The 17,529-nt window shown below is 37.1% G+C and overlaps 1 protein-coding gene across 1 annotated transcript; it reads right to left on the bottom strand.

The window, feature by feature from the left end:
- Positions 1–7,157: 7,157 nt before the first annotated feature.
- LOC103036220 (odorant receptor 131-2-like) lies at positions 7,158–8,022 on the bottom strand. The gene has a single exon (XM_022685345.2). It carries the CDS (start codon positions 8,013–8,015, stop codon positions 7,158–7,160), a length of 858 nt encoding a protein of 285 aa, XP_022541066.2. The 5' UTR covers positions 8,016–8,022.
- Between the last annotated feature and the right edge of the window lie 9,507 nt (positions 8,023–17,529).

Genomic DNA, 17,529 nt, shown 5'->3' with positions numbered 1-17,529 from the left:
CTACCTCCATTCTACATTACACACACACACTAAAGACTGTACTTTTACTTTTATACCTTACAACAATAAACAGTCCGTTGGGATGTGAGTTATGGAGTTTGAAGATAACAGTGTGCAGTTCTTGCAGAGCGTTAGCATTAGCACCGTTAGCAGTAGCACTGGGTGCTACATATACTGCTATTATGTACACATTGCTAAGCTCTCTGGGCAGGTAGAATGGCCTGGCTCTGACTACAGCAAACTCCACCAGCGGCGAGCAGTAGCTGGAGATCAATGCAGCGTTGTTACACCATGCTGTGTTGATGTAAACACACAGTTCACCTCCACGGACCTTGCCCGAGAGGCCGACGTTGCGGTCCATGCGGAAGCATAGCATGCCGCTCACCTCAATCGCGGAGTCCACACACACTAAAGACTGTACTTTTACTTTTATACCTTACATTTTACTTCTTATTTTATTGTATTTATATGTATCGTTATATTTTATCCTTTTTTAACTTTTTGTACTCTACCTACCTGCTGCTGGATGTCTAGAATTTCCCCTCAGGATTAATAAAGTATCTATCTATCTATCTAAAACTGAGCGGGGAGCAATGTCTTGTGACACAGATAGAACATCAGGACCATTCGTGTCATTATCTGGGTGGTCAACCCATCCGACCGCCCCCCCCCCCCCAAACCTACCCCAACTTGGAAGCAGACAATTTGGTGTCCCTGTTAAAATTTCACAATTAATAAAGTGTGAAGGATACACATGCAGGAACTCATAACAATTGAATTGAACTACTGTGAAAAACCCTCTTAACACTGAACCAACAGAGTGAACCTGATCAGCCTGTTATACATGATTTTTTTTTTCCCATTTTCTCCCCAATTTACACGGCCAATTACCCAACCCATTCATTAGGACTCCCCCTATCACTAGTGATACCTCAACACACCAGGAGGGTGAAGACTAACACATGCTTCCTCCGATACATGTGAAGTCAGCCACCGCTTCTTTTCGAGCTGCTGCCGATGCAGCATTGCCGAGCAGCCAGCGCGCTTGGAGGAAAGCACAGCGGCTCGGCTCCGGTACATCAGCTCACAGACGCCCTGTGCTGCAGACATCACCATAGGAGTGATGTGGGGAAAGAGCGCCATCTACCCACCCAGAGGGAGCAGGGCCAATTTTGCTCCCTCTAACGCCGGCAGCTCGATGGCAAAGCTGCATGAGCGGGGGTTCGAACCGGCGACCTCCTGCTCATAGTGACAGCCCTTTAGACCGCTGGACCACTCGGCGCCGTTATACATGATTTTAAAAATACTAGTGGGTTGTGATCAATAATAAACGATGACAGGATGTGAACAAAGATGAACTCCAATAGCAAAGCTATTGTATGGCAGAATAATACAACAGATACCAGGTGAATTTATTTAAAGAAATAGTAAACTAAAAGAACAGCACATGCCTTATTCCTTGCCTGAAACTAGCTGTCCATCCTACCAACTACCTTGCTGGCCTGAACACACTTACAGTTGCAGGAAAAAGTATGTGAACCCTTTGGGATTACTTGTATTTCTGCATAAATTGGTTATTAAATGTGTTCTGCTCTCATCTAAGTCACAACAATAGACAAACACAGTCTGCTTAAACGAATACCACACAAAAATATGTTTGCCTGATTGTATTGAACACAACATGTTAACATTCACAGTGCAGAGTGGAAAAAGTATGTGAACCCCTAGGCTAATGACTTTTCTAAGAGCTAATTGGAGCCAGGATGTGATAAGATAGGATATGTCTTGCTCTATAAAAACACACACAGCAGTTTTGAGTTTGCTGTTCTTAAGAAGCGTTGCTTGGTCTGAATCATGCCTTGCACAAAAGAGCTCTCAGAAGATCTACGTTCAAGAATTGTTGACTTGAATGAAGCTGAAAAGGGTTACAAAAGTATCTCTAAAAGTCTTGATGTTCATGTGTCCACGGTAAGACAGACGGTCTTTAAATGGAGAAAGTTCAGCACTGTTTCTACTCTCTCTAGGCATGGTTGTCCTGTAAAGATGACTGCAAGAGCACAGCACAGAATGATCAATGAGGTGAAGAAGAATTCGATAGTGTCAGCTGAAGACTTACAGAAATCTCTGGCACATGCTAACACTTTTGTTGACAAATCTACAATGAGAAAAACATTAAACAAGAATGGAGTTCATGGGAGGAAACCACAGAGGAAGCCACTGCTGTCCAAAAAAAAAACATTGTTGCACCTTTGAAGTTTGCAAAAGAGCACCTGGATGTTCCAGCTTAATATACTGTGGATAGATGAAACCAAAATTGAGTTGTTTGGAAGAAACACAATACGCTATGTGTGGAGGCACAGCACACCATCATCAAAACCTCATCCCAACTGTTAAATATGATTTGGGGCTGCTTTGCTGGACGGATTGCAGCAGTGTTAATTTTGACAACAAATTTTGATTTAGTTTTAGTCATAGTCTTGTGACGAAAATGGCATTTAGTTTTAGTCATAATTTAGTCATCCGAAATGTTTTTAGTTTTAGTCTAGTTTTAGTCGTCTAAATATCATAAGAATATAGTCGACTTAAATTACAGTCAATTTAGTCAACTAAAATGTAAAGGGTGTAAATGTAAATGATTTTTCATCAGTTCCCTTGAATTATTAACTACACACTTATAAAAAACATTTATTAACCAGTTGTGTAACCGCGCCGCTCTACTGCAAAAGACTACTGATTGGTTGGACTACCCCACTAGTCCCGCCTCTTCACTTCCGCTAAAGTAGTGATTGGATCTCTTCCTAACTGGTCCCTACCTTTGCCAAAACTAAATCAGTTCTGATTGGATTTCGTCCCTGCCAAAAATATTCGTCTCGTTTTTATTCGTTGACGAAAATGTCAGTTATTTTTGTCTCGTTTTTTTTTTTAACACTGTTTTTATTTAGTTTTTGTCTTGTTTTCGTCTTGAAAAAAAGCTTCATTGACGAAAACTATTGATGAAAATTATTTGTCAACGAAATTAACACTGGATTGCATTCATCAATGAAAAAATAATTCCCACGTTAACCAAGACATTTTGCAGGAAAACTTAAGAAGATTTTGTCCGCCAAATGAAGCTCAACAGAGAATGGATATTGCAACAGGACAACGACCCAAAACATAAAAGTAAATCAACAACGAATGGAACAGAAGAAAATACGCCTTCTAAAGAGGCATCATGACCTCAAGAGAGCGATTCACACCGGATATCCCAAGAATATTGCTGAACTGAAACAGTTTTGTAAAGAAGAATGATCCAAAATTCCTCCTGACTGTTGAGCAGGTCTGATCTGCACCTACAGGAAACATTTGGTTGAGGTTTTTGCTGCCAAATGAGGGTCAACCAGTTATTAAATCCAAAGGTTCACAAACTTTTTCCAACCTTCACTGTCAATATTAACATGTTGTGTTTAATGCAAACATATAATTGTTTGTGTGCTATTAGTTTATGCAGATGGTGTTTGTCTACTGTTGTGAATTAGATGAAGACCAGAACACATTTAATGACCCATTTATACAGAAATTCAAGTAATCCGAAAGACTTCACATACTTTTTCTTGCAACTGTATATCATGACGCATCTTTAGATTTACGAGGCACAATCCTTATCTACAAACTTAATGACTTTGTCTATCTCACCCAAGTATTACAATGGTACACAGGTACCCCTTAGGTGTCTCTGCCTAAACATGCACTCATGGGGTATGCAGGACCACTATACAATGTCCACACACCACACAAGATCCTTTTGAGCAGGCTAACCTGGAGAATGCTGCCAGCTTCTCTGGAAATGTCTTTTTGAATAAGGACTGCTTGGGAGGCACTGCAGTGTAAACTGTATTGGTAGAGAGGGTCTGACCATTGGTGTATCTGTAGAGGTGTGTGGCCTGTACCCAGGGCAGATGAAAGAGTTGTAAAGGCCTGGAGTTCTGTCCTCAATGTAAAAGCACAACCATACAGGTACAGGTGTCACCAATACCTCATACTCACCCACAATCAGTCAAGCTGACAGATCAGGAGGCAAAATCTCTAAATCTAACGGCTTCATAGGTGCTACAAAGTGGGGCTGGGAACATGAATGTAAATGGGACAGTGTGGACAGTGGACAGCATCAGTGCATGTCTGAGATCAAGCTAGTTGAAGGAGCTTTGTTCAGTGATAGACTGCTAGAATGGAGTCAATGATAGGCTAGAGTGGTTTGATGCCATCAGCCATTTTGTAGAATCCCCACACCTGAAAGCTGCCACCATAGGAATGTACCTGTCAGTGCATAGTGGGTTTTAATGTCATGTATTATGTTGGACAATTAAATCCCAAAATAGAACTGTGGGCATTTTGCAGATCAATCATTCAATCAATCAATCAGTCAATATTTATTTATTTATGTAAGTTTATCTTTATAAAAATATTTAACTTTTGGGTCACCATGGTCACCATGTGCATGTATTTAAAAGGAGGAATACAAGGATTGTATTTGTTTCAATTTATTCTGGACACATACACAAACACACTGCAAGACAACAGCTTCTACCCTCAATCCACCAGACTTCCCACACACACACTTTATCTATTGATAGTATACAGATATACAGTATGTGTATATATATATATATATATATATATATATATATATATATATATATATATATATATATATATATATATATATGCACATTCCAAAAAAACATACATTCAATGCGTTTTCTTTATTTTCATGACTATTTACATTGTAGATTTTCACTGAAGGCATCAAAACTATGAATGAACATGTGGAGTTAAGTACATAACAAAACAAAAAAAAACTGAAAACATGTTTTATATCCTAGTTTCTACATAATAACCACCCTTTGCTCTGATTACTGCTTTGCACACTCTTGGCATTCTCTCAATGAGCTTCAAGGGATAGTTACCCGAAATGGTTTTCCAACAGTCTTGAAGGAGTTCTCAGGGGTGTTTAGCACTTGTTGGCCCCTTTGCCTTCACTCTGCGGTCCAGCTCACCCCAAACCATCTGGATTGGGTTCAGGTCCGGTGACTGTGGAAGCCAGGTCATCTGCCATCTTACAGTTGTCCAATAGGGCTGTAACCTGTAACCTGACTTCTGCACAACACAATTGACGGTCCCAACCCTCATTGATAAAGCAAGAAATTCCACTAATTAACGCTGATAAGGCACACCTGAAAACCATTTCAGGTGACCACCTCTTGAAGCTCATTGAGAGAATGCCAAGAGTGTGCAAAGCAGTAATCAGAGCAAAGGGTGGCTATTTTGCAGAAACTAGGATATAAAACATGTTTTCAGTTATTTCATTTTTTTTGTTAAGTATATAACTGCACGTGTTCATTCATAGTTTTGATGCCCTCAGTGAGCATCTACAATGTAAATAGTCACGAAAATAAAGAAAACGCATTGAATTTGAAGGTGTTTCCATATACACCTTGTACAGCTGAGTTTGGGTAGCTGGTATGTGAGTGTGGTGTTTGCAGGGCAGTGTTTCCAAAAGCAATCACAGGGTGTTGAGTTTGTATTGCTGTATCTAATATAGGGAACTGTGATTAGAGATTGTGTTGAGTCTGAAGCAGAGAATGAGCTTGGAGTTTAGTGTAGCAGATTAATAGAAAGGCTATCTAAGTTAGTAACTCCCAGTTCATTTATGCAATTACATTCTCTACCCCGTAACATCACTACAACCAGCATGGATTTAGACTGTTTTTGACAGATTCTGATCCTATCATCAGGAATATTAGAAGATTCATCAGGTTTGGTTATTATTCTCCAGTCTTCAACTGTCCATGGGTGGTAAGCAGGGCTGTTGGGGTTACTTTGAAAACATTGCACTGTATTGAAGGATTACCACAATAAAGTAGCATAATCAAATTATATAATAAATATATAAAATAATTATATAAATAAAATATCCTGTTCAATACACATAATTGAAAATGAAGGTGCTTAGAGGTGCTTTATTTGAGAGATGCCATAGAACCCCTGTTTTAGTTCCATAAAAAGCTGTGTGTCCCATAAAGGAGATTGAGAAGTTTGGAATCAATAAATTCCTATGTATTCGTTTAACTATTACATTTATAAATTCTAGTATAGTAAAACATTATAATGAATTGGTTAAATTAAAGCCTGGACTTTTTATCTTGGTTCTCCTACAGCAGTGTTTTCCTGCTGTAGCACCCTCAGTTTGTTCATGCAGTTTTGAGGCAGTCCTGATGAGTGCCAGTTTAATCATAATGTTTTTGGTTGTCTTTGCAACTACTCTTGAGGACACTTTCAAAGTTTTAAAATTTGTTGGACTGACTGACCTTCTTATCTTTTTTCTTTAAAAAAAAAAAAAGCTCTAGAAGTATATGATTTAACACGAGCCAAAGAATCTGTACTCATACAGCAACCTATACAAACAGGCAAACACAGGAAGCTAGCTAACAAAGCTAAAGTTTTTTGAGAACCAGTCACCTTTTCTGCATTTTGGACATGATACTCCTCATTTTAACATCCAAATAAGTTGCACAGTTTCATGCATTTTTCTGCATCTCGTTGTTGTATGTTTATTTTTTATCACATCACGTTTTATCACGTTGTGCTTTTGTTTTGTGCTCTGCAGGAACTGGCCCCAAAGATCCTGATTTGCTGATTTGGAGTCTGGCTGGCTCTGTGTTGGCGCCAGATAGAACCTTTACTGCTGTAATGTAATCTCTGCTAGGAATTACCCTGCTGATTAGACAATTCAGTGAATGTGTACAGATTAACAAACTGCTCAGTCAAGTATATATATATATATATATATATATATATATATATATATATATAGGTATATATAAGTATATATATATATATAGTTTATATAGTTCTGTTTAAGGCTCTTAATACAAGACATGGACTAAAAGACAGACTCAAAGACTAAAATTACAACAACTTATACCTAAAAGCAAGATTTTATTTTTATAAATATTTATTAAAATTATAGCATCTATTTTAGTCATGGTTTGCCACAAATACAGTGTGGTCTGCTTCATCACATGAACATGATCTACCTGTTTAAGTTTCTTCCTCTTGGTTGTGTACTCTTGTCTTTACCTTACACTGTCTAATTCTAAAATTCCTCTTCAGATACTTCAGATACAGATACAAATAATTGGACTCAGAAAGCGTGGCATAATGAAACTTATGAGATAATTGACATATCGTATCTCCCGGATTTGTCCAGGAAAAATGATGTTTAAGAGAGTTTCAATGCTGGAATAAACATAAGAGAGCATACACATGAGGAGTTGAGCTCCGTGAAGCAGGATGGTGTTCCTGGCTCGCTGGACTGACACTTTATCAGTGGACATGGCGTGGGCTGCCAAAATGACCCTAAGGTATGTGTAGGCCAGAGTGAGGAAGACTAAAGAGAAGCAGAGGGCATCAAATACTACCCGTCTCTGCTGAAGCACAGGGTCTTTGAAGATGTTCTCACGCACACAAAACACAGACGTGTGGAAGAAGCTGAGCGGTTCTTTAGCCAGGATCACAAAGAGGTCAGTGATATCAGGGACAACAGAGAAGAACCAGATAAGGCCAATAAAGATGTAGGTGCGGCGGACGGTGCAGATTTGGGAATGGCGCAGGGGGTGGCAAACGGCAATGTACCGCTCAATAGCCATGCCAGCCAGGTTCACAGGTGTGTTGTATGTCGTGAAGACAGCCACAAGGACAAAGCCAGTGCACACAGACACACTAATGGTGTAGCTGATGTAGTTCACCACAGTCATGGTGACAGTGAGAGTAAGCAGCACGGCATCATTGGTGACCATGTGGATGAAGAGGATATAGCGAGGATCTTCATAAAATATCTGGTTGCTGAAGAAGGTTGCCACCACACTACCATTGATGTAGCTCAGGATCAACCACACCACAACCAGAATGAAGTTCTTGGCAAATGTTGTTGCAAACGTGTCTCGTAGCAGAACCTGTGTTCCCGTTGAGTTCATGGCTCAGAATCCTAGAACAGAAAAACACCGAATGAGATAAAACTATAATTGTTTTGTGCACAAAAAACACATAAGCACATGATTTAAAACCATTGACCTTTTCTTTTTTGCTCATGAATCGCAGTTTATCTTCTAAACGCATGCTCATAAACAAACAAGGAAAAACTAAAAACAAGAACAAAGCTTGCTTTCAGATTTCTCATGGACATTCCCAGCTTGTGGAGATGTTTATTTTGATCACTAGCTCATATGATTAAGCTTTATTAAACACTAATTTACCAAACCAAACACTGGATGAGAGTAATACAAATAATACTGGACCAACTCATATATATCAGATACATAAAATATATTTATGCTAATATTAGTGTTTTTATGGGTAAAAAAATACTTACTGAAATGTACTTACTACTTACTTCAACTTACATTATTATTTACAAAACCCTTAACCAATTCATCTCCATATACATGTAGTATTGTTATTTTCATAAAAAATGAAACTGATTTAGAGTATACATAGCACCAGTCATTTCCAAAAGAGAGTCAAAACCTAGATTAAGTCTTCACATACATGCATTGGTGTATTAGAAGTGTAGGTACAAGTATATATATTTAACAATATATATATATATATAACAGAACTATCTTTTCCTGGCAGATTGAGCACAGCTGCACTGCTTACCTCATGCCGTTGGCTGGTGTGAGAGCTGCTCTGTAAACACTGACCTTTATAAATGTTTTAGAACACTCTAATTGTTTTTTTTATGACATAATCGGTAATTTATATTTACTTCATGTATCCTGATTATAATCCATAATGATTGTTTTCCTAGAAGTGTTATTATAATTACAAATATACAATTATATACAAAACGTGTTCATAATTATTGCTTTTTAATAAATGAGTCATAATACAATAGTAAATATGAATGTTTACTGAATCCGTTCTGTTATCACGTAGCTAAAAAAATAGGGCTTTAAAATTACACGAAAACCTCATGCAGGAAAATATAAATGCAGGAAAAATTCAAGAGACAATTTCAATGTTCTTGTTGACTGATCTGATTAAACAACAACACATGACAAATCCTGCTTTACACAATTAATAATTTTTGCATTAAGCTACTGTGTTGCTTTAGCAGAATATATTCCGTCTGTTACGCCCTCGCTATGTTTTCCTGTGTTTTCCCCATTTCCTAGTGTGTTTCTCTTGTACTTTTCCATTACGTGTGTGTAATTTGTAGCTCCGCCCCTCGTTACCTGTTTCCCCAGGTGTTCATTGTTTCATGTTTAGTATAAATAGTACTTGTTAGTCTACGTTTGCTGTCGGTCTTTGCACCTTCCTCTGTCGTTTTGTCTCACCACGTTAGCTATTGTTTATTCACGGTTTCGTCACGCTCTGCTTGTTTCTTGTTTATTTCTAGTTCCCTTTATTTCTTGTATATTTCTAGTCACGTTTAGTTCTTGTTTGTTTCTTTGTTTATTTTGTATATATTTACGTATTATTCCTTTGTATATATTCCCTTACCTTGTTTTGTTATTATCTGTTTAGTTTAGCTTAGTTCTTTGTTGGTTTTCCCTGTTTGTTTATGTATATAGATATTTTCGTTATTCCCCTGTTTTGTTTACTTGTTTATTTGTTATTTAATAAAGTCATGTCTTACCCGCTCAAACGTCCGCCTCCCGTCTCATCCCACGTTACACCGTCATTATCCAATCTGTTTTGCACTGTGAAGCATCATTTTATCACCTTTGCAAAATTTGACTGAATTTAAGGCAGAAAGTTTAGCTCTACTTCAGAATTCATTATGTTACGTCTATCAGCACTTACAGTGGTATAAACAAATTTGGGCACCCCTGATAAGTTTCACGATTTTAGCCTAGCTTAGCCACCCCAAGCTAACCACCATTACCCTAGCAGCCCCTGCAGAGAGAGAGAGCGAGAAAGGGCGAGAGACATCAACAGAGACAGAGTTTCAGCTGTGTGAGGTTCAGTCACAAAGTTATGTGGGTTTTTTACTTTAAAACCTTTTTGTTTATCTCGAAAGAGTGAAGAGGCCAGTGTATTTTATTTTCTGGGTCACAACGCACGCCAGCAATGAGTCCAGGCCTGCAAAGAGTACTTTAACTACTAAAAGTGATTTAAAATCAGTTTTAAATTGTTGTTGTGATTTGATTGAATGTGCTATATGTATGTATATATATATATATATATATATATATATATATATATATATATATATATATATATATATATATATTATATGTAAATTCATACCTGTTTAATTAATTCATATCTTTCTACTCTGGGTTGTATTAAAATTCAAGCTAATTACATCTTATACTGTAGTTTAAAGGGTTTATTTTTATTTTGTTTATTTTAGTGAAAGAGGACTAGTGTAAAACAGCCCCTAGTATATATTGGAGGCAACGCCATTGTGTTTTTTTTTCTTTTTTCCAAAGAACAGGAACGTGAATAATCCAAAACACTTTGCACACATCCCTCCATCAAGAGTAAAAAAAACAAATAGATAAAATATCCATAGAATATATGTATAGCAGACATCCACATACATTTGTCTACATAAAAAATTACATACAAGCACTCAAAGCACCCCTATATAATACTGTGTAACAAATACCCATTCATTAGTTTATTTCAGGATAACTTATCTTATATGAAAGCAATAGCTTCTGACAAGTATCGGATTTTAGCTCCACCATTGTATTTTTAAAAAATCCGTAAAATTAATTTTATTGGTAAAATGATACATTTTCATTTGAATACATTTAAACATTGGAACTAAATACAATATAAATGTTAAATAAACATTGCACTATATATTATATTGGAACATTATGGTATGGTATGGTATGGTATGGTATGGTATGGTATGGTATGGTATGGTATGGTATGGTATGGTATGGTAGGTTTATTAACCCTTGACCTACATACACAGGTGAATCCAATTAAGAGTTTTTCTCCTCTTTGCATCTTCTCTGAAGAGTGGCAACATAGGAGTCTCAAAAACAACTCTCCAAAAAAATTTCAAATGACCTGAAAACAAAGAATGTTTAACATAATTGTTTAGGGGCAGGGTATAAAAAGCTCTCTCAGAGACCAGCTCCAAACACCTACAACATCATCTTGCTGCAGACAGAGTCACTGTGCGTCGTTCAGCTATTCAGCACACTTTGCACAAGGAATGGCTGTGTGGGAGAGTGATGCAGAAGAAGCCATTTCTGTGCTACAAACAGAGTCGCTTGAGGTATGCTAAACCACATTTTCATTCTGAAATAAAGTTCTGTGGACTGATGAAAGTTGAGGGTCTCATGGATTTCAGTCAATATCAGCAGATTCTTGAGAACAATGTTTAAGAATCAGTGAGAAAGTTAAAGTTGTGCTGGGGCTGGATACTTCAACAAGACAACGACCCTAAACACTAAACACTGCTCAAAATCTACTAAAGTATTCATGCAGAGGAACAAGTACAATATTCTGGAATGATCATCTCAGTCCCCAGACCTGAATATTACTGAAAATCTGCGATGTGATTTAAAGCAGGCTGTTCATGCTCGAAAACCATCAAACTGTTGTTCTGAGATGTTCTGTAAAGAAAAATGGTCCAAATTTTAATTTATTTAATTAATTTTAGGTAAAATAAGGAACTTCATAAACAAAATAATATAATTTAAATTGTAAAAACGTTAGAAAAACAAACGAACAATTAGGTTTTAAAAAGATAAGTAAAAAGTTAAATAAAGAGATAAATCATATAATAATAGAATAATAAAAAAAAAACAAATAAAAAATTATAGAAGACTAAAAAATAAAGTGTAAAAATAAAACAAAATAAAACAAAAGGACAAAATAAATAAAATATAAAAACATAAAAAGGTAAAACAAAAAAGAAAATAAATAAAAAGGTAAAACTTAAATGTAAAACATCTAAATGTCATGGTGTGCACAGGATACAGACACTTGTGGATACAGTAAAAACGTGTGTAGTAATACAAAAACAAAGTAGCGCACCGGTAAACAGAAGCCTCAGAGGATAATCCATAGCATAAACCGGAAACAGTCCAGAGTTCATACACGAGGAAGCCAGCATCAGAAATAATCCAAAAATCAGAAACGTTAAACAGTCAGGTCAAACACAGTAAATCCACAATTAGAGGTACAGGCAGAAATCAGCGTTGAAAAAACAAAGAGCAAGGTCATGCACGAAAAACAATCACATAGAAGGTAACGCTTTGTAATGTGGGGGGCAAAACCAGGCAATACGCGGGGTAATCAGCACTCCGGGCTTCCTGGCGGAAACAGGTGAGGTGGAGGTGTCACGTGAGTGGGTGTGTGTGGGATGTCAGCATGTGGTGCGTTCTGGGTAGTGTAGTTGTCTAACTGCAAACCTCCGCTGGAGCTCAGTGTGGAAGGAACAGAAGTGCCTACAGCACCAGACGTGACACTAAAACAGTTACAGGCTGTCTGAAAATGGTTAGAAATAAAGTTTAAAATGATAAGTAACAGCAGCTGAGCTTTAGAGTTTTCTATAAGGAATTTCAGCTTGTTGATCTGAAAAACAGAATAAACTTAGTTTTCTTTGCATTTAAAATTAATTTATGATTGTATAAAGCAATCTGTCTGAGGCAGGGGCGTAAGATAATTTACTCAATATCAAAGTGGAAAATCAAATGACAGGCTGATCCAACTTTAGTGGAAATTCCTCAAGACAAGTTAAAATGGGGCTCAGTAGTGTGTGTGGCTCCACGTGCCTGTATGACCTCCCTAAAACACCTGGGTATTGCTCCTGATGAGGCGCCGAATGTTCTCCTGAGAAATCTCCTGGGCATTGCGTACGGCATATTTTACGCTCACGGTCAGATGTACTAAATGTGAGTTGAATGTGAGAAAGTGCGTTCCCCCACGGCACATTCATTTCAGGTGTGAGTATGTTTTTTGTACGTATGTATTGTGTTTTTGTCATTTGGCAGCACTTAGAGGCGATGCAGTGAAATTACAACTATTAAGATATCCTTTATTCACACATTGTAGAAATAAGCCATTATTGTGTAAAATCAGTGTTCTCAAGTCTCATGCTTTGAGCGTGTGACACACGCACCTCAGCGAGTTCACACGCTCACACACTACACATGGAATTTCTTACACTTGCCAATCCATGGGCTGTATATTATAATGTAGAATATAGATCGCTCTGTGGTTAGGCAGACCTAGTCAAAGAGGGTGTAGTTTCAGCCAGAATGTCAGGCGCGAATAACTGTGCGATTCGAAAGTTCTGAAACACGCGTCGGAACATCGGCAACCCCCCCGCTTTAACAACTGAAGATTTCCAAGAGCATGGTTAAGATAAGATTATAAGCTGAGTGCGGGACGGGTTGCTTCTTGGTAAGCAAGCTTAGAATATGTAATTTAAGTAATTACATTACTTAGAAGACAGCGGCTACGCTACGCACTTTGAAACACTTTCTTGACGGGCATATTATACTCTATCATATTATTATTATAATTATTATACTCTGTGTAATTAAGGGAGGAGTCGTGGCAGGTGTGATGTTTTCGTGCACTTGCGCTTAATTTCAAGTTGATTGTGATGTACTAAAAGAAAGTACGTGGGATTCTGCCTACGGACGGTTTGATACGTCCAGATTTTTTCAGCTCTGAGCGTACGGAATATTTTAGTAGGAAGTCCACACAATCTTAGTACATGAGGCCCCTGGTTTAAAGCGTCAGTCAACTCCTGGACAGGTGCAGTGTGGTTTTGGTGGATGGAACGAGACATGATGTCCCAGATGTGCTGGAGGTCATTTTGCAAGGCTCTTGCACTGCTCCTCCTGTTCCTCCTTGCACAAAGGCAGAGGTAGTGGTTCTGCTGCTGGGTTGTTGCCCTCCTACGACCCCTTCCACGTCTCCTGGTATCTGCTTCATGCTCTGAACACTGTACTGACAGACACAGCAAACCTTCTTGCCACAACTCGCAATGATGTGCCATCCTGGATGAGCTGCACTACCTGAGCAACTTCTGTGGGTTGTAAACTCTGCCTCATGCTAGTTCTATGGTGAGATAACTGACAAAATGCAAAAGTGATCAAAACATCAGCCAGAACAGATGAGAACAGAGAAAAGGTCTGTGGTCACCACCTGCAGAACCACTCCTTTATAGGGGTTGTCTTGCTAATTGCCATTTTATTTCTACCTGTTGTCTGTTCCATTTGTACAACAGCAGGTAAAATTGATTCACAATCAGTGTTGCTTCCTAACAGTAGAGGTTGATTTCACAGAAGTGTGTTTGACTTAAAGACACAGTGTCTACGTTTACATGCTGAGCTTTCCTTCAATCCAAATGAATTTATTGCGATTCTAGAATCTAATTGAGGTGTTTATATGTACATTTTCTCCAATAGTTAATCCTATACTCATTTCTATTTATTCTTAACTTTTTTATTTGTTTCCTTATTTTATGTTTATTTTATTATTATTTTTTGTTTTTTTATAGTTTTGTAGTATTGCTTTTTAACTTATTTTGATTTTCTTTTATTATTATTACTATTATTTTTATTATTATTATTGCTTTAATTTTTTTTAGTTCATTTATTTTTTTGTATTTTTATTGTATTATGTAAAAGTTAGTTTTAGCTCATTTTAACTCATTTTTGTTGTATTAGTCTTATTTTCTTTTGATCTTAATTTTTTATCAGTTAAACCGTACTTTATTATAATCATTAATTTATTTTTTTCTATTTTATTCTAATTCTATTTTTATTTTTTATCTATTTTTATATTTTATTTACTGCTATTTTAAAATAATTACATTTAAATATTACTATCTCTGTCATGTCAATCCCTGTTTATGTAAATGCTTGGCTACATTGAAATTAGGGTTGCCCTCAATGTGCATCCGAGTCAAAATAAAGGTTGATTGATTGATTGATTGAATAGTCTCAGTAAACATGATACGTATGTGTAGTATCGCTTAGTGTACACCTAACCATGGCAACCAGCCTCAAGTGATGTCTGCCAGCATGAGAGAAGCAACAGCAACTGGATAACTAGCTATGTTTCCAGAGTTTACAGTTGGTATCGGAAATGTTCACGAATCCAAGTCGAGTCTCAAGCCTCTTCTGGCAGTAATGAGCGTTCGATCGTCGTCTGCTCTCCTGTCTGTTAAGGATACTGCACAGCTATATCTAAAATCAAAGAAACTACTGATTTATCACTCCTTTATCTATTAGTCGTAATTAAAATCATAATATTACGAGAATAAAGTGGTAGTATTTTGAATGAAATGGAGAGTGTGCATTGCTGCGCGGACATTACAGATTGTCTTTTAGATTGGGTTTTGCATTGTAATATAATTATTTTAGGCCAACTATTATAATTTTGTGTAAATTTGTGTTTTTATGTAGTGTGACAGATAAGAAGAGAAGAAGCAGCTTTTTGTTTTTATGCAGTAAAGAAATGCCACAGCTTACCAGTTGAGATCAGACCAACGGCATCAGTAAACAGTTTCAAAAAGCGTCTGAAAACATTTTAATAAACATTGTTTTGATAATTTATATTTGTATTATTATACATTGATTTTACCTGATATTATTATTTTATTTTTTTACAGTTTTACAATTTTCATTATTTTATGTTTTGTCTTATCTTAATTGTTATATTCAAATATTTTTATTGGCTTTTTATATTAAATGCAAACAGTAAACATTCATCAAGACATACTCACAGAAAACAGTGTAAACAAAAAAAAAAAAAAAAAAAAAAAAAAAAACACAACCCTTACAGTAAGGTCATACTTAATATTATTTTCATTATTGCTATTATTGTAACACACAAATAATTAAATTGTAATTCCATATCATATCTAGGTGTACTCACATGCTTTTGGCAGGAAATTCTAGATGGAAATAATTCAAAAAGGGCTGCCACACCTTATAAAATCTCTGAACAGATCCTCTGGTCGAATATTTAAGTTTCTCCAGATTTAAGAAGGACATTGTGTCCCTTACCCACTGACCATGTGTGGGAGGGCATGTCGATTTCCAATTTAATAAAATGAGGCGTCTGGCCAGTAGAGATGTAAATGCTATTGCATCTGCTTGAGCAGAAGACCCTGTCGTCCCATCCGGGGCCACACCAAAGATAGCAATTTCTGGGCAAGAGTCAACTTCTCTATTGCAGATATATGAAAATGTCTCAAAGATAGAAGACCAAAATTTTAGCAACTTCGGGCATTTCCAAAACATATGAAACAAGTTAGCTGGGGCCTGATTGCATCGAGGACAGCTTGGATTTACATCCGGGTATATTTTCGCAAGTTTGCTCCTACAGAGGTGGAGCCTATGAAATGTTTTAAATTGAAGCAATCCGTGCCTTATACATATAGAGGTTGAATGTATACTCATCACAGCCGATTGCCAAAATTCCTCTGAGAGCTCATAACCAAAATCCTTGTTCCAAGCTGCCCTGATGTGGTCAAGTGTTGGGGATGCAATCATCTGAATGTCATAATACAGTCTACTCACCACTCCCTTTTGACTTGCATCCCGTTCTAACCATTCACCTATCACACTTTTATGTGGAAGTAATGGGAAAGAAGGAAATTTCTTTCGAACAAAATCGCGAATCTGCAAATATCTAAAGAAATGTGATCTAGGGATGTTGTGCTCACCAGCTAACTGTTCAAAGGACATAAACACACCATCTTTAAATAGATCCTTTATCTGTTTCAAGCCCTTGTTGGCCCAGAGCTTAAATGATGAATCTATAAGTGAGGGGGGAAAGAGTACATTGGCTGTGATTGGAAGAGATGGCAAAGTTTGTCGGAGTCTAAAAGTGGATCTAAATTGGGACCAGATTTTAAGGAGACCATACACCAGAGGATTATTGGTGTGGTGCTTTTTACTAAGAGGCAGTGGAGCACAAACTAAAGATGATAAGGACACCAGATACGCAGACCATTGTTCCATCTCCACCCAAACTGGTCTATCACTATCAGAGATGTCGGAGACCCAATATATTATTTTATGAATGTTAGCTGCCCAGTAGTATTGTATAAAATTTGGAAGTGCTAGGCCTCCATCTTCTTTCCGTCTTTCCAAAAATGCCTTTCTTATCCGAGGGATAGTTTTATTCCAAATAAAGGCAGATATATACTTATCTAGTTCTCGAAAAAAAGACTTGGGGATAAAAACTGGTATTGTCTGAAATAGAAACAAGAACCTAGGCAACACAGTCATCTTGATTGAGTTGATCCTGCCTGCTAATGATATAGGAAGTACTGACCAACGATCTAAGTCTTGTTTAGCTTGCTCCAAAGCTGGTTTAAAATTATAGTCAAACAGATCCTCATATCTGCGGGTTACTGTCACTCCAAGATACTTAAAAGTGTCTTTGGTTATCTTTAATTGGTAAGCATCAAACGTCATCTTTTGGGCCTGATCGTTAATAGGAAAAAGCGCACTCTTAGTAAGGTTAATTTTGTAGCCCGAGATCTCA

The sequence above is a fragment of the Astyanax mexicanus genome, chromosome 5 (genome assembly GCF_023375975.1).
Source record: "Astyanax mexicanus isolate ESR-SI-001 chromosome 5, AstMex3_surface, whole genome shotgun sequence".
NCBI lineage: Eukaryota > Metazoa > Chordata > Actinopteri > Characiformes > Acestrorhamphidae > Astyanax > Astyanax mexicanus.
Note: the sequence above shows the minus strand (reverse complement) of the source record. Positions and strands in the feature narration are given on the sequence as shown.